This window comes from Salvelinus alpinus, chromosome 5 (assembly GCF_045679555.1).
Source record: "Salvelinus alpinus chromosome 5, SLU_Salpinus.1, whole genome shotgun sequence".
Lineage (NCBI taxonomy): Eukaryota > Metazoa > Chordata > Actinopteri > Salmoniformes > Salmonidae > Salvelinus > Salvelinus alpinus.
Genome location: NC_092090.1, coordinates 50,169,174 through 50,191,725, shown reverse-complemented (window position 1 = coordinate 50,191,725; position 22,552 = coordinate 50,169,174). Strand labels below are relative to the sequence as shown.

At 43.0% G+C, this 22,552-nt stretch overlaps 1 protein-coding gene and 1 non-coding gene across 4 annotated transcripts in view; both read left to right on the top strand.

Moving 5' to 3' along the window:
* Window positions 1–22,552, top strand: part of LOC139576296 (cytoskeleton-associated protein 5-like) — a 91,518-nt gene that overhangs the window by 46,734 nt on the left and 22,232 nt on the right. For 2 of the 3 annotated variants that reach the window (XM_071402238.1, XM_071402237.1), the window contains exons 28-35: window positions 1,503–1,652; window positions 3,270–3,473; window positions 4,105–4,240; window positions 15,482–15,675; window positions 20,557–20,729; window positions 20,976–21,167; window positions 21,672–21,792; window positions 22,002–22,181. In XM_071402238.1, coding sequence (XP_071258339.1) covers window positions 1,503–1,652; window positions 3,270–3,473; window positions 4,105–4,240; window positions 15,482–15,675; window positions 20,557–20,729; window positions 20,976–21,167; window positions 21,672–21,792; window positions 22,002–22,181 — 1,350 coding nt within the window. The remainder of the gene's footprint in view (window positions 1–1,502; window positions 1,653–3,269; window positions 3,474–4,104; window positions 4,241–15,481; window positions 15,676–20,556; window positions 20,730–20,975; window positions 21,168–21,671; window positions 21,793–22,001; window positions 22,182–22,552) is intronic. The other variant, XM_071402239.1, reaches the window with a different exon arrangement.
* Window positions 3,731–3,839, top strand: LOC139577395 (small nucleolar RNA SNORD67). The gene has a single exon (XR_011675286.1). It is a non-coding gene; the product is annotated as a small nucleolar RNA SNORD67 (small nucleolar RNA).

The following is a 22,552-nucleotide window of genomic DNA, read 5'->3' as shown; positions in this document are numbered from 1 at the left end:
GACTCGAGGGAGCCAAAGAACAAGAGCCTTTTATTTTTCTGGTTTACTTAATGTTCAATTGGTTTGTCTTATTCGTTGTCAAACTATTGTATGCAAACCGCTGTTTACAGTTTGCGTTCCATTTTATTTGGTGTCATCCTTTACATCAATGAAATGCTGCTGTACTGCAGACCTTTAGACATTTTGTCTTAAGTAGACCTTATAAACAACTACCGTATTTACCGGTAGGTAAGTCTTAGGCTACAATTAGGCTAATTTGTGTGTGCCGTCTACAAAAAAAATCTGGTTGGTTCAGCAAAAGGACGTTGGCCACGAGCAGCACCACAGATCTTGAGATGAACGAGATGCAAGAATTCGCTCTGTCATTCACAGCTTGGTTAGCCAGGGCACCAAAACAGCAGAAGTTGATCATCGTGCCCACTATGCTGTTTACTTTCTGCATCTACGTCATATCGCTGAGTGCCTTTAAATGAAAGTGAATGTTGGGCATTAATGTTAATACACTGTACAAAAATATAAATGCACCATGTAAAGTCTTGGTTTCATGAGCTTATTTCTCAAATTGTGCACACATTTGTTTAAATCCCTGTTGGTGAGCATTCCTTTGCCAAGATAATCCATCGACCTGACGTGTGGCATTTCAAGAAGTTGATAAAACAGCACGATCATTTCACAGGTGCACCTTGTGCTGGGGGCAATGAAAAGCCACTCTAAAAGGTGCAGTTGTCACACAACACAATGCCACAGATATTTTAAGGGAATGTGCAATTGGCATGCTGACTGCAGGGATGTCCAGTGGATTGAATGTTCATTTCTCTACATTACGCCGCCGCCTCCGTTTCGGAACATTTGGTAGTGCTTCCAACCGGCCTCACAACCGCAGGCCCACGTGTATGGCGTTGTGTGGGTGAGCGGTTTGCTGAGTTCCCCGCGGTAGGGTTTTGTTATGGGCAGGAATAAACTCTGGTCAACTAACATCTAGGGCAATTTGAATGCGGAGATACCGTGACACGATCCAGAGCTACATTGTGATGCCCTTTCTTTTGTGTCTGACCAGATGCATATCTATATTCCCAGTTGTGAAATCCATAGATTAGAGCCTAATGAATTCATTTTAGTTGACGGATTTAATGTTTGATTTTATTTTTGTTTACTATAGTAAACCATACAATTCTGAAAACACATTTATAAAATAATATACTAATTAGATTTGCACCTTTGTTCTTACATAATATAACCATATACAATTTCAATAGCACATGTCTTGGCGTGCCATCCCTGCGTCTTCTGCAATGGATTATTCAGTTGGCTGAGACAGGCGCAACTCAGATGGGTGTCTTGTGCCTAAAATATTTCCAATGCCTGTCAATTAAATGGGGTTAGTCCTAGTGTGTGCGCATCTATGGGCGAAAGTGCTTGGTGGTGAATTTTCAGAAGTGTAGTTCACGTTTGCCATTTGAGTAAACTGTGTGTGAGTTAAATCTATCCCCTGTGTGTTGTAGACGCTAAAGTGGAACTTTGGGTCTCCTCGCGATGAGTATGTGGAGCAGCTTAAAGTTCAGATGGCTCCCTGTGTGGCTAAGTGGCTTCAGGAGGAACTCTTCCACCATGACTTCCAGCACCACATCAAGGCCATCAACTCCATGATAGAGGTGAGACCATATGCATACATAGACTTCTAGTACCAACTCTGTGCTTTCACAGCCATAACAGGTGAGCTGACCCAGTTATAGTAGAATTTGTGAATGATGAGTTGCACCCTTAGTCAGGGGGCTAGTAGCAGGGGCACAGGTGTCTCGTACCTCTGGGGACACCAATGTGCACATGGGCTCACCCCCCCCATACACAAAGTGAGGTCCATACAAACGTTTTATTTTTTTTGAGATTGGTGTGGAAGGACTTGCCTGCACAGAGCTCTGACCTCAACCCAATCGATCACCTTCCGATGCGAACCACCTTTGGTGATGTGCCTGACCTCAGTAATGCTCTTGTCGCTGACTGGAAGCAAGTCCCCGCAGCAATGTTTCATCATATAGTGGAATACCTTCCCAGAAGAGTGAATGCTGTTATAGCAGCAAAGTGGGGAACAACTTCAGATTAATGCCTATGATTTTGGAATGGCATGTTCGACCAGCATGTGTCCACATACTTTTGGTCATGTAGTGTATTTCGAAATGCCAACGATATAATTTTCAATATAATGTTTAAAAGCAAATGTAGTTTAACGCCACTGCTTTTAACTATGAAGTATGTATAACTAAGACATCTAAGGTGTCAAATTTATATGCCACTCGCGTTCCAGCTTTGCATTGGTTTTGCTAGCTAAGGGGCTAGATGTCAAGATCACGCTTCTTGGTTACAGCAGAGACAATTCTAGGCTGAGGACCAGTCTGAATAGCTAACATTCTACTCCTTCTAATGGCAGAAAGGCCAGTCTCTTTGGCAATCTCCAAATATGAACATTCTATCATTAATGAGCTCGGAGTTGATCCTGATTCGATAATCCTCACCGCTTTCCTTCAATCACAACAATTATTCAAGTATTGGTACGCTAATTTTTTTGTCTCCGTAGAAAACGTTAATATCTGGTTTGCTAAGCAAATTTTTTTTTTTTTATCCAGTCGGTCAAAAATAACTAATGTAAATTCCCAAACTAAATAAATACAGCAATTCCAGCCACAACCTCAAAATACAACTAAATGCTTATTTTTGACTTTGTTATAATTGGAATTATAGAAACACAGCATGGCAGCAACACATGACAACATGGTAGAAACATGGCAGCAGCACAAAACAAGGTAAAAACAATGTTGGGCACAGACAACAAAACAAAGGGCAATAAGGTAGAGATGACAATACATCACGCAAAGCAGTGATTTAATCTAGCATTGGTAGGATGGTCATCAGGGTTAGTTTGGCAGCTGGGGTGAAAGAGGAGCGATTACGATAGAGGAAACCAAGTCTAGATTAGATTTAATTTAATACTAAAATATGCCATTTAGCAGGACATTTTATCCAAAGCGACTTACAGTAGTAAGAGCATACCTTTCATACTGATCCCCTGTGGAATCTAACTCACCACCCTGGTACAAGTGCCATGATTCACCAACTGAGCCACACATGATTTCCATAGTACTTGATGAATAGTAGGAAATAACCAGTATAAACATCATGGTGACCCTACCTTCATTTTGGAAGCAATCCTACATGTGTGAATGAATAAAGTTAACCCTCTACCTTTCTCTCTCCTCCCATCATCCCTTGTGTAGTGTCTGGAGGAGGAACACGAGGCAACGGTGGCCTGCCTAGACCTGGTCCTGAAGTGGTACACTCTGCGCTTTTTTGACACAAACACCAGTGTGCTGATGAAGGCCCTGGAATACCTGAAGCTCCTTTTCCTCAGCCTCAGCAAGCACAACTACCACCTCAGTGAACAGGAGGCCAACTCCTTCATCCCCTACCTCGTCCTCAAGGTCCATCACTGGGGGATCAAGGCTACGTCCCAAATTACACCCAATACCTATATAGTGCACTACTTTTACCAGAGCCCTATGGGCCCTGGTCAAAAGTAATGCGCTACATGGCGAATAGGGTGGCGTTTGAGACTCAACCTGTGTTTCACTGATAACTTTTTCACGCTGAGCGGTACTGTGCTGGTATGGGTATAGATCTGTTATATACTATAAGGGGTTGTTTATTCGGTACCAACATATGTAATTAGCTGTGGTGGGGTGTGAGTGATAAATTACAATGTCGTGGCGCTGGTTGCAGTGGCACAGGCGTCTCGTCCCGCACTTTGCTGGGGACACACCATGTGAACAGGAGCCATCTGACTCACCACCACCCAAAAAAATATTTCAAGTTAATCAACTCTAATCTGACAATTATTCCTACAATTGGGCAGCACACAATTGGCCCAGTGTTGTCCGGGTTTGGCCGGTGTAGACTGTCATTGTAAGTAAGAATATGTTCTTATCTGACTTGCCTATTTAAATAGGAGAGGGGGAAACAGTCCCAGATTGCAGTTGAACTGCCCTGACTGGTCTTTAACTCTAACCCTCCTGAGTGTTTACTTATTTGTTTGCTCTGTTGCCCCCCCCTCAGGTGGGGGAGTCTAAAGACGTGGTTAGGAAGGACGTGCGAGCCATCATGGGCATGCTGTGTAAGGTCTACCCTGCCAGCAGGATGTTCCCTTTTCTCATGGAGGGAACCAAATCCAAGAACTCCAAACAGAGAGCCGGTGAGATGACATAATACTCTGGGCATGGAATGAGAGCATCACCCCTTGTATTAGAATGTTTCTCTAGCTTTATCTGTATTTTGGTCTTGTAAGTCTTTCTAAAATGTATTAAGACACTGGGTACATACGACATCTGGCTTAAACCACCGGGTTAAACCTTATGGAACTTCTTTGGGCATGCGCAGTTTTATTTCCGTTAACAGGATGTGATCGAATATCTTCAGTACCTTGCTCATCATTCCACACACATGCATGCTTTCATGACCTAATTGTTTGCGTCGATAACAACTGGCCTGGTGGCTCACTGTGGGGAGGGTGTCTAATGGCTGCAGAATATTTTCGCAGCTTGAATCTCAAATGAGTTTTTTTAACTTTCTGATGTATACGGAACAAAAATAAATGCAATATGCAACAATTTCAAATATTTTACTGAGTTACAATTCATATTCATCGTTCTGCCCCTGAACAAGACAGTTAACCCACTGTTCCTAGGCCATCATTGAAAATAAGAATTTGTTCTTAATTGACTTGCCTAGTTAAAGGTAAAATTGATAAAATAAGGAAATCAGTCTATTGAAACAATACATTTATTAGGACCTAATCTATTGATTTCTCATGACTGGAAATAATTATGCATCTGGTCACAGTATATATTAAAAAAAAAAATTAAAAAAAATGTGCCTCGGATCTCATGGTATCTCTGTGCATTAAAATTTCCATGGATAAAAAATGTAATTGTGTTCGTAGTTTATACGCTGACAGACATGGCAGCTTTGCTTCTAGCTTCTAAGCAGTACTGTAATTTCTGGACTATTAAGCGCACCTGAATATAAGCCGCACCCACTGAATAAAAAAAAAAAAAATGTATTTTGTACATAAATAAGCCGCACATGTCTATAAGTGGCAGGTGCCTACCGGGCCCTCATGCTGTCCAACACGAGCAATGCCTTGTTCTTGTGAAAGAATCCTCCCGGTCGCTTGCCGTAACACTCCGTATGCCATTCATGCATTAGGCCTTCCGTCATCTAACCTTTCTTGTTGACTTTCACAACAATTCCTCTTGGAAATTTTTCTTTTGGCATCGTCATGCGTTTGACTTTTTCCTCGTAGTCGGGAGGGAGCTGCTGACAGACTCGTCCGTACCCTGATGGACAGGCCTTTACGTCTCAAATCTTAGACGCCACGATGGTCCACCTCTAAAATCCTCAAACTTCATTCCGGTGGCGATTGTTTTGGCTTTCAGTCGGATTAACGTTTTCTACGGAGACAAAAAAGTTAGCGTACCAATACTTGAATAATTGTTGTGATTGAAGGAAAGCGGTGAGGATTATCGAATCAGGATCAACTCCGAGCTCATTAATGATAGAATGTTCATATTTGGAGATTGCCAAAGAGACTGGCCTTTCTGCCATTAGAAGGAGTAGAATGTTAGCTATTCAGACTGGTCCTCAGCCTAGAATTGTCTCTGCTGTAACCAAGAAGCGTGATCTTGACATCTAGCCCCTTAGCTAGCAAAACCAATGCAAAGCTGGAGCGCGAGTGGCATATAAATTTGACCTCGGCCGTCTGCTCTCTGTGTGTTGACCCTGTCTTCAAGCTCATTTTCTAGTTCGGGCCATCTGCTTTTCTTCCCTCTGAAAGCTTTTGTTGTCTTTTTGCACTGAATCAGTTCCTCACGCTGCTGTTTCCAACGTCTTATCATCGACTCATTAAGGCCAAGCTCCCGTGCAGCAGCTCTATTTCCTTTTCCAACAGCCAGATCGATCGCCTTCAACTTGAAAGCTGCATCATATGCATTTCTCCGTGTCTTTGCCACGATGAGGGTGACAAAATGACTACCGTAATCAGAATGATGGGAAGTTTGAGCGCGCTCGATTTACGTCACATTGTGACGGTGCTCAGTTTTTTGGCGGCATGAATCTTGTGAAAGTGGGAAAAATCCATAAATTAGCTGCGTCATTGTATAAGCCGCGAGGTTCAAAGCGTGGGAAAAAGTAGCGGCTTATAGTCCGGAAATTACGGTATTTTGTTTGTTTTATTATATTACTAGCCCAGCAAATGTTTTGTTATTAAATACAGACGGAAAGATATTTTGGAGATCAGAGCGGTAGTAACTCACCAGCATTACGACCAGGAATATGACTTTCCTAAATTGGATCCTTTATTCGTACCCCCCGAGACAATTGAAATTATACCAGAGGCTGCTCCTAGACGCCATCTGTGGAGAAGAGGTATTCGGAGTGGATTTCTAGTCTGACTCGAGGCATGCACACATCCACCGCTTCCGAGTATATTACTCACTAAAGTTCAGTCTCTGCACAATAAAGCAGATGAGCTCAGGGCGAGGATCTCCTTCCAGAGAGACATCAGGGATTGTAACATACTCTGTTTCACTGAAACATGGCTCTCTCGGGATATACTCTCCACGTCCATACAGCCAGCTGAGTTCTCAGTACATCGCGCAGAAAGGAAAAATAAACTCTCCAGGAAGAAGAAACGCCGTGGTGTATGTTTAATGATTAACTACTCATGGTGTGATTGTGATAACATACAGAAACTCAGGTCATTTTGTTCACCCAACCTAGAATACCTCACAATCAAATGCTGGCCGTAATACCTCCCAATTGAATGCTCTTCGGTTATAGTCAGCCGTGTATATTTCCTCGCCGATACCACGACGGCCCTCAAGGAACTACACTGTACTGAAACCACATAACCTGAGGCCGCATTTATTGTAGCTGGGGATTTTAAACAAAGCAAATTTGCGGAAAGCGCTATCCAAGTTCTACCAACACATTGACTGTAGTACTTGCTCCGGGTTGACCTACAAGGACCTCCTCTGTTCATCCTTTGGCAAATCAGATCACTGTTCTATTTTGCTGCTGCCATTCTATAGGCAGAAACTCAAAAAGGAAGTACTCGTGCTAAGGTCTATTAAACGCTGGCTTGACCAATTGGAATCCATGCCTAATTTGATTACTTGGACTGGGTTATGTTCCGAGTGTCGTCTGAGAATAACGAGAATAACATTGACGTTTACACAGACATGGTGATTGAGTTTATCAGGAAGTCTATAGGTGGTGATGTTCCCACTGTGGCTAACACCTACCCAAACCAGAAAATGTGGATAGATGGTGGCATTCGCGCGAAACTGACAGTGTGAACCACCACATTTAACCATGGCAAGGTGACTGGGAATATGGTTTAATAGTGTGTTTTTCCCTCCGTAAGGCAATCGCAGGCAAAATGTCAGTACAGAGACAGTGGAGTCAAAATTCAGCGGCTCAGACACGAGACAGACTACAAAGGGAAAACCAGCCACGTCGCGGACACTGTTTTGCTCCCGGACAAGCTGAACACCTTCCTCCGCTTTAAGGATAACACAGTGGCCCGTATTCTGTGGTTCTTTGTGGCTGACGTGAGTAAGACATCGCAAGGCTGCCGGCCCAGACGGCATCCCTAGCCATGTCCTCAGAGCATGGGCAGACAAGCCTGCTGGAGTGTTCACGGATATATTCAATCTCTCCCTATCCCAGTCTGATATCCCCACTTGCTTCAAGATGTTCACCATTGTTCCTGTACCCAAGAAAGCAAAGGTAACTGAATTTACTATCGCCCCGTAGCACTTTTGTCATCAGGAAGTGCTTTGAGAGGCACTTGACCTGACACTCTAGACACACTTCAGTTTGCATACCGCCCCAATAGATTCACAGACGATGCAATTGCCATTGCACTGCACACTGCCCGATCCCATCTGGACAAGAGGAATACCTATCGAAGATTGCTGTTCATTGACTATAGCTCAGTCTTCACCATTAATACACTCCAAGGCTTATTAAGCTCGGGGCCCTGGGTGCTGAACCCTGCCCTGTGCAACTGGGTCCTGGACTTCTCGAAGGGGCAGCCCCCAAGTAGTGAAGGTAGGAAAAAACACCAGTTCGCTGATCCTCAACACAGGGTCCCCACAAGGGTGCGTGCTCAGCCCCCTCCTTTACTCCCTGTTCACCCATGACTGCATAGCCATGCACGCCTCCATCTTGCTTGCTCGCTTGCTAACGTTGTGTATGATCTGTGTAGTAATATTCTAATCAGAAATCCATTTGCTTTGCTAATTATAGCCTAATGTTAGCTGGCTAACAATGAACCTAGTTTGTTAGCTGTAGTATGAATCTGAAGGTAGCTAAAGCTATGACAGTTTGTATTTATAGTATATGAGTTGGGATTATGCCAGTTCATTGTTTACATGTCTAAACAAAAGACTCCACTTTGGCCTGATTATTACATGACCCATCAAATTAGCCACGTGTGTCGGGGGTGATTACGACCTTCTATTTCATGAACATGTGTACATGTCTAGACAATAGTGACCCATCCACTTAGCTAGATGTGGTTATAGCATTTCCTTGCCATCACCCATCAGTTTAGACAAGTGTGTTGGTAAGCGTCGTCTAATAATTATAAAATATTTATGTAACCACTTCACTGTATCGTTTACACCTTCTGTATCCTGTGCATGTGACAACCTTGGTATAGCAAATTCAAGGGCCATTTTCTGAAAAGTGGGGTTACAAGTTTATCAACATTCAAAGCAGAATTACTTTCCTATTGTTCCTCAACTGCAGTGTATGATATACCAGCTCTACTTTTATCCAATATAAAAAAAAATCACTTTCTAATTTTGCTACATATTGTCACATACACTACGTGGTCAAAAGTATATGGACACCTGTTTGTTGACCATCTCATTCCAAAATCATGGGTAATAATATGGAGTTGGTCCCCCCCCCTTTGCTGCTGTAACAGCCTCCACTCTTCTAGGAAGGCTTTACACTAAATGTTGGAACATTGTTGCGGGGACTTGCTTTCATTCAGCTACAAGAGCATTAGTGAGGTTGGGTGATTAGGCCTGGCTCGCAGTCGTCGTTGTAATTCATCCCAAAGCTGTTCGATGGGGTTGAGGTCAGAGCTCTGTGCAGGCCAGTGAAGTTCTTCCACACCGATCTCGACAAACCATTTCTGTAAGTACCTTGCTTTGTGCATTGTCATGCTGAAACAGGAAAGGGCCTTCACCAAACTGTTGCCACAAAGTTGGAAGCACAGAATCGTCTAGAATGTCATTGCATGCGGTAGCTTTAAGATTTCCCTTCACTGGAACTAAGGGGCCTAGGCTGAACCATGAAAACAGGCCCAGACATTATTCCTTCTCCACCGAACTTTACAGTTGGCACTATGCATTCGAAGGTAGCGATTTTCTGGCATCCACCAACCCCAGATTTGTCTTTCGGACTGCCAGATGGTTGTTCATCACTCCAGAGTACGCGCTTCCACTGCTCCAGAGTCCAATGGTGGCTAGCTTTACACCACTCCAGCCGACGAAGATTGTGATCTTAGGCTTGTGCGGTTGCTTGGCCATGGAAACCCATTTCATGAAGCTCCTGACAAACAGTTTGTGTGCTGAAGTTGCTTCCAGAGGCAGATTGGAACTCAGTCTGTCCTCGGTTGCGACACTGACTACTATCTACTATCTTGCCTACGGAGCTGTGAGGGGAACGGCACCTCCGTACCTTCAGGCTCTGATCAGGCCCTACACCCAAACAAGGGCACTGCGTTCATCCACCTCTGGCCTGCTCCCCTCCCTACCTCTGAGGAAGTACAGTTCCCGCTCAGCCCAGTCAAAACTGTTCGCTGCTCTGGCACCCCAATGGTGGAACAAACTCCCTCACGACGCCAGGTCAGCGGAGTCAATCACCACCTTCCGGAGACACCTGAAACCCCACCTCTTTAAGGAATACCTAGGATAGGATAAAGTAATCCTTCTAACCCCCCCCCCCCTTAAAAGAGTTAGATGCACTATTGTAAAGTGGTTGTTCCACTGGATATCATAAGGTGAATGCACCAATTTGTAAGTCGCTCTGGATAAGAGCGTCTGCTAAATGACTTAAATGTAATGTAAATGTATCTAAGTGCTTCAGCACTCGGCGGTCCCGTTCTGAGCTTGTGTGGCCTGCCACTTCGCGGCTGAGCCGTTGTTGCTTCTATATGTTTCCACTCCACAAAAACCACTATCGATCATGATCTGCTGCTGGAAAAAGTATGGCTTTGCATCCCCTGCTATATTGTGGATAAGGAGTTAACTGTTTAACCGAGCAGAGGGTGTTCTTTAATGGAAGCCTCCAACATAATCCAGGTAGAATCAGGAATTCTCTAGGGCAGCTGTCTAGGCCCATTGAAAAAGTAATCTTTACTAGAAATTTGCCGCTGGCTTTGAGTAAAGCGAGTTTCTACAGTGAGGGAAAAAAGTATTTGATCCCCTGCTGATTTTGTACGTTTGCCCACTGACAAAGAAATTATCAGTCTATAATTTTAATGGTAGGTTTATTTGAACAGTGAGAGACAGAATAACAACAAAAATATCCAGAAAAATGCATGTCAAAAATGTTATAAATTGATTTGCATTTTAATGAGGGAAATAAGTATTTGACCCCTTCTCAATCAAAAAGATTTCTGGCTCCCAGGTGTCTTTCATACAGGTAACGAACGGAGATTAGGAGCACACTCTTAAAGGGAGTGCTCCTAATCTCAGTTTCTTACCTGTATAAAAGATACCTGTCCACAGAAGCAATCAATCAATCAGATTCCAAACTCTCCACCATGGCCAAGACCAAAGAGCTCTCCAAGGATGTCAGGGACAAGATTGTAGACCTACACAAGGCTGGAATGGGCTACAAGACCATCGCCAAGCAGCTTGGTGAGAAGGTGACAACAGTTTCTGTGATTATTCGCAAATGGAAGAAACACAAAAGAACTGTCAATCTCCCTCAACCTGGGGCTCCATGCAAGATCTCACCTCGTGGAGTTGCAATGATCATGAGAACGGTGAGGAATCAGCCCAGAACTACACAGGAGGATCTTGTCAATGATCTCAAGGCAGCTGGGACCATAGTCATCAAGAAAACAATTGGTAACACACTATGCCGTGAAGGACTGAAATCCTGCAGCGCCCGCAAGGTCCCCCTGCTCAAGAAAGCACATATACATGCCCGTCTGAAGTTTGCCAATGAACATCTGAATGATTCAGAGGACAACTGGGTGAACGTGTTGTGGTCAGATGAGACCAAAATGGAGTTCTTTGGCATCAACCCAACTTGCCGTGTTTGGAGGAGGAGGAATGCTGCCTATGACCCCAAGAAACCATCCCCACCGTCAAACATGGAGGTGGAAACATTATGCTTTGGGGGTGTTTTTCTGCTAAAGGGACAGGACAACTTCACCGCATCAAAGGGACGATGGACGGGGCCATGTACCGTCAAATCTTGGGTGAAAACCTCCTTCCCTCAGCCAGGGTATTGAAAATGGGTCGTGGATGGGTATTCCAGCATGACAATGACCCAAAACACACGGCCAAGGCAACAAAGGAGTGGCTCAAGAAGAAGCACATTAAGGTCCTGGAGTGGCCTAGCCAGTCTCCAGACCTTAATCCCATAGAAAATCTGTGGAGGGAGCTGAAGGTTCGAGTTGCCAAACGTCAGCCTCGAAACCTTAATGACTTGAAGAAGATCTGCAAAGAGGAGTGGGACAAAATCCCTCCTGAGATGTGTGCAAACCTGGTGGCCAACTACAAGAAACATCTGACCTCTGTGATTGCCAACAAGGGTTTTGCCACCAAGTACTAAGTCATGTTTTGCAGAGGGGTCAAATACTTATTTCCCTCATTAAAATGCAAATCAATTCATAACATTTTTGACATGCGTTTTTCTGGATTTTTTTGTTGATATTCTGTCTCTCACTGTTCAAATAAACCTACCATTAAAATTATAGACTGATCATTTCTTTGTCAGTGGGCAAACGTACAAAATCAGCAGGGGATCAAATACTTTTTTCCCTCACTGTAGTTATGCGGATGACTCAACACTATGCACTTCAGCTACTACAGCGACTGAAATGACTGCAACATCTAACAAAGAGCTGCAGTTTCAGAATGGGTGGGAAGTTTGTCCTAAATATTACAAAAACTATTGTATTTGGGACAAATCATTCAACAAACCCTAAATCTTGTAATAAATCATTTGGAAATTGAGATGACTAAATTGCTTGGAGTAACCCTGGATTGTAAACTGTCATGGTCAAAACCTATTGATTCAACAGTAGCTAAGATGGGGAGAAGTCTGTCTATAATAAAGCGCTGCACTAACTTAACAGCACTATCAACAAGGCAGGTCCTACAGGCTCTAGTTTTGGCACCTGGACTACTGTTCAGTTGTGTGATCAGGTGCCACAACGAGGGTCTTAGAAAAATTGCAATTGTCAATTATGGAGGGCACCGTATATTACATAGGCAGTACCAGTTAAACGTTTGGACACCTACTCAATCAAGGGTTTGTCTTTATTTTTACTATTTTCTATAATATGAAGACATCAAAACTATAAAATAACACATGGAATCATGTAGTAACCAATAGTGGTAAACCCAAAATATATTTATGATTCTTCAAAGTAGCCACCCTTTGCCTTGACAGCTTTGTATACTCTTGGAATTCTCAAACCAGCTTCATGAGATATGCTTTTACAACAGTCTTGAAGGAGTTCCCACATATGCTGTGCACTTGGCTGCTTTTTGTTAACTGCGGTCCAACTCATCCCAAACCATTTCAATTGGGTTGAGGTAGGGTGATTGTGGAGGTCAGGTCATCTGATGCATCACTCTCTTGGTCAAATTGCCTTTACACAGCCTGGAGGTGTGTGTTGGGCCATTGTCCTGTTGAAAAAGAAATGGTAGTCCCACTAAGCGTAAACCAGATGGGATGGAGTATCGCTGCAGAATGCTGTGGTAGCCATGCTGGTTAAGTGTGCCTTGAATTCTAAATAAATCAATGTCACCAACAAAGAACCATCTCACCACCTCCATGCTTCACGGTGGGAACCACGCATGCGGAGATCGTCCGTTCACCTACTCTGTCTCACAAAGACACAGCGGTTGGAACCAAAAATCTAATTTGGACTCATCAGAACAAAGGACAGATTTCCATTGCTTATGTTTCTTGGCCCAAGCAAGTCTCTTCTTCTTATTGGTGTCTTTTAGTAGTGGTTTCTTTTCAGCAATTTGACCATGAAGGCCTGATTTCACACAGGTTCCTCTGAACAGTTGATGTCTGTTATTTGAACTCTGAATTATTTATTTGTGCTGCAATTTCTGAGGCTGGTAACTCCTAATGAATTGATCCTCTCCAGCTGAGGTAACTCTGGGGTTTCCTTTCCTCCGGCGGTCCTCATGAGAGCCAGTTTCATCATAGAGCATGATGGTTTATTCGACTGCACTTGAAGAAACTTTAAAAGTTCTCAATGTTCCTATTGACTGACCTTGTCTTAAAGTAATAATGGACTGTCGTTTTCTCTTTGCTTATTTGAGCGCTTCTTGCCAAAACATGGACTTGGTCTTTAACCAAATAGGGCTATATTCTGTATACCACCCCTATTTTGTCACAACACAACTGGTTGGCTCAAATGCATTAAGAACGAAAGAAATGACACAAATTAACTTTTAAGAAGTTAATATGCATTGTTATGATTTAAAATGCAAACATTTTTTACAGTTTCTGACTTAACTATACAAGTAACTCAAATGCTACTCTGTTTGCTGCACGGACATAACAAATAGTTTCATTGGTGGAGTTTAAACACTTGATCGATGTATGTATCAGAGTGTAATTGTCTTTACGACAGCTGTTTTTAGTCAAGACTTGTGTTTTTAACGTAATATGTAATTGTTGTACTGTGTTTTTATAGTGTTTTGTCTGAAACATTGTTCCCTCTGCTGCTATTGGACCAGGTCTCTCTTGGAAAAAGTGCATTAAAAAAAGTAATGCACACTTGTTAATTAAAATTTATTCCAGGTGCATGAGTTACCTCATGCAGCTGGTTGAGAGAATGCCAATAGTGTGCAAAGCTGTCATCAAGGCAAAGGGTGGCTACTACTGAAGAATCTACATGATTCCATGTGTGTTATTTCATAGTGTTGATGTCTTCACTATTCTACAATGTAGAAAATAGTAAAAAATATATAAAAAAAACCTTGCATGAGTAGGTGTCAACTTTTGACTGGTACTGTACATTAAAATGTTTAATATGCGTTAAGATTTACTTCGTCATGTATGCGTTATTTGAGGACCAACAGTAGGACGTTTTTTCCCCCAAAAAGTTTGTCAGGTGTGGGGATCAATCCCATACTTGATGTATCTAAATATTTACGATACATTTATATTTCACCATGCATGTACACTTTGCATAATCATCCTATGTCTTTTTCTGTAAAATTACACTGCTGTGATTGTAACTGGAAAAACTTGGCATTTTGTTGCGGATGGAAAGACGTGCCTTGAATTTTGTTAAGGATGCATGCAAATACATTATTCCAGCCCTCATTTTCAGACCTGTGTAAACAAGCTAAACTTTGAATATGGAGGTTTAGCTATCTCTGTTGCGCAAGTGGATGTATATTAAGGATTGGTTGGTGCACTATTTCTCCCCAGAAATGTGCACGTGTGACTTGTAGTAGCAAGGCTGCTACTTGTTTTCCTATGGGATAAGCTCAGTTGCTGCAGTTCTTACAAAAGGTATAAGCAGAGGGTTTACCCGGAGTTGATTTCAGTAAGTTGTTAACATTTCTGCCATTGTCTTGTTTAGTAGACCTATGTTATTGTTCTGTTCTCTTGCTATAGCTGTATCCAGATTGTCATACCTTCTTACAGATGTTTTCTTACTGGGATTTTCGGTATACTAACACTGAATACAATGGGGGTGTTGTTTTCAAAGCTAACAAGTACATGTAGAATGCTAATGACAGCATTGCGAAAATTTTATACAGTTTCTGACTTAACTATACAAGTAACTCAAATGCTACTCCGTTTGCTGCACGGACATAACAAATAGCCAGCAAGGCTATTGATCCTGGAAGGGATTCTCTGCTGTCACCAAGCGACTGCTTCATTTTGAAGAAGCTAACCACTTAGCTAGATAGCTAACTAGCTACTAAATTAGTGTCTTGTACCTCTCTGGGGGGACACCCATGTGTCTTAAACAGGGATTTTTTTGTCAAATACTATTAAATTACTTTAAATGCCTTAACCTACCCCATGACTACATACCACAATGTTCATGTTCAAAGGAAACGTTAGCTCATTTTATTATGAAGATGGTGTTCTCTATCAATCTAACTCCCTGGAATTATGTCTCTCCCGTCCTCAGAGTGCTTGGAGGAGCTGGGTTGTCTTATTGGATTTTACGGCATGTCTGTCTGCCAGCCGACTGCCGCCAAGTCCCTGAAAGAGATTGCTGTACACATTGGAGACCGAGACACGTCCGTCCGCAACACAGCCCTCAACACCGTGGTGACGGTCTACAACGTCTGCGGCGAGCAAGTCTACAAACTCATCGGCCATGTAGGTTTCACTCTTTAACGCGTTATGTGGGTGTAGTTTATCTAGGGACGTGAGACAACACAAACATACACATTATCAATTCCAGCAACAGATCACGTCTATAAACGGCATAAGAGTTGCGCTAGTTCTGTATGTACACGGGCCATCGGACCCGCCATCCACCATCGGATAGACTTGTCATGTTCAAGCAATGGTGTTAAAGATGAGGCCCGCGGCCACAAGTCGTCTGGTGGTTTGAGTAAAATAAACATATATAAATGTATATTCATTATCATTTCTACATGGTCTATTTTCTGTCCTTCTTGCTAACAATTGTTGCAACCCCTATTACTAGCCTGTTCAACCTCTCTTTCATATCGTCTGAGATTCCCAAATATTGGAAAGCTGCCGCGGTCATCCCCCTCTTCAAAGGGGGTGACACTCTAGACCTAAACTGCAACAGACCTATTTATCCTACCCTGTCTTTCTAAGGTCTTTGAAAGCCAAGTTAACAAACAGATCACCGGCCATTTCGAATCCCACCGTACCTTCTCCGCTATTGAATCTGGTTTCAGAGCTGGTCATGGGTGTACCTCAGCCACGCTCAAGGTCCTAAACGACATCATAACCGCCATCGATAAGAGACATTACTGCCCAGCCGTATTCATCGACCTGGCCAAGGCTTTCAACTCAATCACCACATTCTTATTGGCAGACTCGACAGCCTTGGTTTCTCAAATGATTGTCTTGCCTGGTTCACCAACTACTTCTCTGACAGAGATCAGTGTGTCAAATCGGAGGGCCTGTTGTCCGGACCTCTGGCAGTCTCTATGGGGGTGCCACAGGGTTCAATCCTCGGGCTGACTTTTTTTCTCTGTATACATCAATGATATTGCTCTTGCTGCTGGTGATTCTCTGATCCACCTCTATGCAGACGACACCGTTCTGTATACTTCTGGCCCCTCTTTGGACACTGTTAACTAACCTCCAGACGAGCTTCAATGCCATACAACTCTCCTTCCAAGCCTCCAACTGCTCTTAAACGCAAGTAAAACTAAATGCATGCTATTCAACCGATCACTGCCAGCACCTGCTCGCCCGTCCAGCATCACTACTCTGGACGGCTCTGACTTAGAATACGTGGACAACTACAAATACCTAGGTGTCTGGTTAGACTGTAAACTCTACTTCCAGACTCACATTAAGCATCTCCAATCCAAAATTAAATCTAGAATCGGCTTCCTATATTGCAACAAAGCATCCTTCACTCATGCTGCCAAACATACCCTCGTAAAACTGACCATCCTACCAATCCTCGACTTCGGTGATGTCATTTACAAAATAGCCTCCAACACTCTACTCAGCAAATTGGATGCAGTCTATCACAGTGCCATCCGTTTTGTCACCAAAGCCCCATACACTACCCACCATTGCGACCTGCACGCTCTCGTTGGTTGACCCTCGCTTCATACTCGTCGCCAAACCCGCTGGCTCCAGGTTATCTACAAGTCTCTGCTAGGTAAAGCCCCGCCATATCTCAGCTCACTGGTCACCATAGCAGCACCCACTCGTAGCACGCGCTCCAGCAGGTAGATCTCACTGGTCACCCCCAAAGCCAATTCCGCCTTTGGTCATCTTTCCTTCCAGTTCTCTGCTGCTAATGACTGGAACGAACTGCAAAGATCTCTGAAGCTGGAGACTCATCTCTCCCTCACTAGCTTTAAGCAGAGCAGCTCAGATCACTGCACCTGTACATAGCCAATCTATAATTTAGCCCAAACAACTACCTCTTCCCCTACTTTTATTTATTTTTTTAGCTCCTTTGCACCCCATTATTTCTATTTCTACTTTGCACATTTTTCCACTGCAAATCTACCATTCCAGTGTTTTACTTGTTATATTGTATTTACCTCGCCACCATGGACTTTTTTTGCCTTTACCTCCCTTATCTTACCTTATTTGCTCACATTGTATATAGACTTATTTTTCTACTGTATTGACTGTTTTGTTTATTCCATGTGTAACTCTTTTGTATTTGTCAACTGATTTGCTTTATCTTGGCCAGGTCGCAGTTGCAAATGAGAACTTGTTCTCAACTAGCCTACCTGGTTAAATAAAATAAAAAAACAATCACCAAAATGAAAGCTAGACAGTCAGGGAGCATACAATTCCAAGAACGATGGATAGAGGAGTATTTTTGGCAACTTGACAGTGAGGAAATATAAGCAATTTTGAGGTCCTTTCTTTGACAATAACAGCACTCCTCCAGCCTGACTTAACTGTCTCTCCCTTGTATGTTTAGAGAAGCCGTTGCTCATGTGCTAACAAATACATGCAAACATTGTTCACGCTGTCCATTTTATGTTCTTGTGTTTATATTTTGTATTCCGATAACTGCTTGCTCTTTAAATTAGTGGTGTGAATGTCAATGAAATAGGGATCCTTAATGTGAAGGAAATTCCCTAATGCAAAACAATATACAGTTGAAGTTGGAAGTTTACATACACTGAGGTTGAAGTCATTAACTTGTTTTTCAACCACTCCACAAATGTCTTGTTAACAAACTATAGTTTTGGCAAGTCGGTTAGAACATCTACTTTGTGCATGACAAGTCATTTTTCCAACAATAGTTAGTGAATTATAAGTGAAATAATCTATCACAATTCCAGTGGGACAGAAGTTTACATATACACTAAGTTGACTGTGCCTTTAAACAACTTGGAAAATTCCAGAAAATGATGTCATGGCTTTAGAAGTTTCTGATAGGCTAATTGACATAATTTGAGTCAATTGGAGGTGTACCTGTGGGTGTATGTCAAGGCCTACCTTCAAACTCAGTGCCTCTTTGCTTGACATCAGGGGAAAACCAAAAGAAATCAGCCAAGACCTCAGAAAAATAATTGTAGACCAAGTCTGGTTCATCCTTGGGAGCAATTTCCAAAAGCCTGAAGGTACCACATTGATCTGTACAAACAATAGTACGCAAGTATAAACACCATGGGACCACGCAGCCATCATACCGCCCAGGAAGGAGACGCGTTCTGTCTCCTAGAGATGAACGTACCTTGGTGTGCGAAAAGTGCAAATCAATCCCAGAACAACAGCAAAGGACCCTGTGAAGATGCTGGAGGAAACAGGTACAACAGTATCTATATCCACAGTAAAATGAGTCCTATATCCACATAACCTGAAAGGCCGCTCAGCAAGGAAGAAGCCACTGCTCCAAAACCGCCATAAAAGCCAGACTACGGTTTGCAACTGCACATGGTGACGAAGATCGTACTTTTTGGAGAAATGTCCTCTGGTCTGATGAAACAAATAGAACTGTTTGTCCATAATGACCATTATGTTTGGAGGAAAAAGGGGGAGGCTTGCAAGCCGAAGAACACCATCCCAACCGTGAAGCACGGGGGTGGCAGCATGTTGTGGGAGTGCGTTGCTGCAGGAGGGACTGGTGCACTTCACAAAATAGATGGCATCATGGCAGGAAAATGATGTGGATATATTGAAGCAACATCTCAAGACATCAGTCAGGAAGTGACAATGACCCCAAGCATACTTCCTAGTTGTGGCAAAATGGCTTAAGGGCAACAAAGTCAAGGTATTAGTGGCCATCACAAAGCCCTAACCTCAATCCCATAAACTTTGTGGGCAGAACTGAAAAAGCATGTGTGAGCATGGAGGCCTACAAACCTGACTCAGTTAAACCAGCTCTGTCAGGAGGAATGGGCCAAAATTCACCCAATTTATTGTGGGGAGCTTGTGGAAGGCTACCCAAAACGTTTGACCCAAGTTAAACAATTTAAAGGCAATGCTACCAAATACTAATTGAGTGTATGTAAACTTCTGACCCACTGGGAATGTGATGAAAGAAATAAAAGCTGAAATAAATAACTCGCTCTAATATTATTCTGACATTTCACATTCTTAAAATAAAGTGGTGATCCTAACTAACCTAAGACAGGGAATTTTTACATGGAGTAAATGTCAGGAATTGTGAAACCTGAGTTTAAATGTATTTTGATAAGGTGTATGAACTTCTGACTTCAACTGTATATGTAAGAAAATTCTGTTAAATAACAGTGCAGCTGGGCTTGCCTGCACTTTCTCTTTATGTGTTCGGTCAGTTTACATGCAACAATCTTAGCCTATTCATTGTTAAGCCTTCCTTTACTGAAGTTGCGGCACATTCCAAGCCAAGAAGTTGTTAATACAGCATTCAATTGCGAGATACAGCTTTTGATTGTTATATAAAAGGGCCTAGTGCACGCTTCTGCCTGGTGGCTGAACTGCCTCCACTGTGCACCGGCCCTCGATAGCTCGCTATGAAAGATGCAAGTGTTCTGTGTTGGAAGTACTAATAATTTTTCTCTTGTTCCAAAAATACTGAGTCTTAGTTGATTACTGGCAGATGTTTTCTTTATACTAAATGTTTTGTTAAGTCACAGTATTTCACAAACTTTAAAGTACTTTCTTAGGAGAGAGTGGTCTGTGCGCAAGCAGCTTGATTATTTGATTGACAATTCTGGTCGCCTAGTGATGGACGTTAATGTCGCTTCTGAAGCGTGACTTTGTCGTCATTTAAAAAATAAAAAATAAATTTAAAAAATGACTGCGGTAGATAATTGCCTAGCCCTGGTGGTCATATACGAAATGGGACCATTCTGCATTGTGAATTGACATGGAATTTTATTGCGGTTTAAACCTCACGCAAAGTTGTCCATTTGTCACATCGCTAATTCAAATTATGTGCATACAAGTGTTGGTGTCATTATATCCTAGTAAGTGTTTCTGAGGGGATAGGTTGGTGCAGGGCTCTGCACAGATTTGTCAATGTTTCTGCGCAGTCCAACTGCTGTGTAGCCATTGTCGATCAGTCCGACTGTGCTTCGTCCTCTTTAGCTGTCGGAGAAGGACATGAGCATGTTGGAGGAGAGGATCAAACGCTCAGCGAAGACCCCAGCCTCCACAGCCCCTACCCACAAACAGGGGGAGGAGAAGGCTCTGCCCACTCACCCCAATGCCAGCCTCCAACAGAAGCCCTCCAACAGAGCGCAACCCCCTATAAAACTCAGGTATGCAACCTTCCCCTCAATTAATCTGTACCGAGAATACATTACTTGTATCTCGAACTGTATTCTCTTCACCCACCTTTTCACTTATGTTTTCTACTAACTTATTTGACTGTGTTCCTTTGACATTGAAAAATGTTCACAAAAAGATGAAAGCTTTGACTTGGTTAATTTAAGTAATATTAGCAGACATGATTTAAAATGTTTTGCTTTTTTTGTCTGCCCTTATGTTCTCCTCCCCCCTTCCAGTCAGATCCGTCTGAATGCTCTGGTCCAGTCCCAGCAGGCTGAGCCCTCCCATGTTTGCCCTGTTGGGGAGTTCTATCTGGACCTGGATCTGCTGGAGCAGCTGGAGAGTGACCAAACCTCTGTTGTGCTGCCTGATCTGGTTAAACACAAACTAGAGGACTTGCTAGACCATGTTTTCATCCCAGAGCCCAAGTAAGAGTTTACTACACACCCCTTTGTCAGCAAGCTGCCTGACCTGGTGCAACAAACACACAGGTACACTATATATACAAAAGTATGTTGACATCCCTTTAAATTAGTGGATTAAGCTTTCAGCCTGTGCCCAACCTCACTAATGCTCCTGTGGCTGAATGTAAGCAAGTCCCAGCAGAAATGTTCCAACATCTAGTGGAAAGCCTTCCCAGAAGGGAAGGAGGAGGCTATTATAGCAGCAAAGAGGGGACCAACTCCATATTAATGCCCATGATTTTGGAATGAGATGTTAAACGAGCAGGTGTCCACATACATTACCAAAATTACATTATCAAAAGTATCTCATAAACCAAGTCTGAGTTGACAAACGCTGCAACTCAGCAAGCAACTCTTGCCCAAGTAAGTTACATACGCACTCACCCATTCACCCACTGCATGTCAGAGCCCAAGCACTGCACTACACTTGTCGTCCTGTGCCTCTGTGATGGTGTCTTTCCTCCACAGGCTTCGCCCAGTTCCCACCCACTTTGATGAGCTGCACGCAGGCCCCTCCTCCACCATCAACCTGGTTATCTCCCAGGTGGCCTCTGGTGATATTAACACTAGCATGCAGGCCCTTGCACAGGTACACACACAATATTTATGCTACAACTCTAATGTCCAACTCCAAAGGTTTAGTTTTTTGTGTACACAGATGTGCTATTGTGCGTGTGTGTGTGTGTGCGCCTAGATACGGATATACACACATGAATGCACCCACATGCTCACACATCTCTTTCTCTCACCCTCACTTACAGTTGTATTTCCATTACCTTCTCCCCTCTCCCCCTGTAGATAGACGAGGTGCTTCGTCAGGAAAGCATTGCGGAGGTGATGGTTGGTCACACAGATCAGTTCCTCATCGCTACCTCCCTCCAGCTCCGTCTAGCCCACAGCACACACATGGCTGACACACGCCTTCCCAGGGAGGACATCTTCAAACTCTACAGCTGTGCCATTGGAAACATGCTTACAGTGAGTACGAGACTAAAGGTGTGTGTGTGTTAGGGCTGTCAAAATAAATAGTGTTAATAGCATGATTTGCTGTATTTGAGAAATCTTAATTTGAGATTGTTCATATTTGGCCCTAATTGAAGCCGTTTCAATTAAACTTTCTGGCGCAGGCATCCCGCTAGCGACCCACCTCGACAACATCCGGTTAAATTGCAGAGTGCCAAATTCAAATTACAGAAATGTAAATATTTAACTTTCATGAAAATACAAGTGTCATACATCAGAAAAAAGCTTAACTTCTTGTTAATCCAGCCGCTGTGTCAGATTTCAAAAAGGCTTTACGGCGAAAGCACACCATGCGATTTATCTGAGGACAGTGCCCCGCATACAAA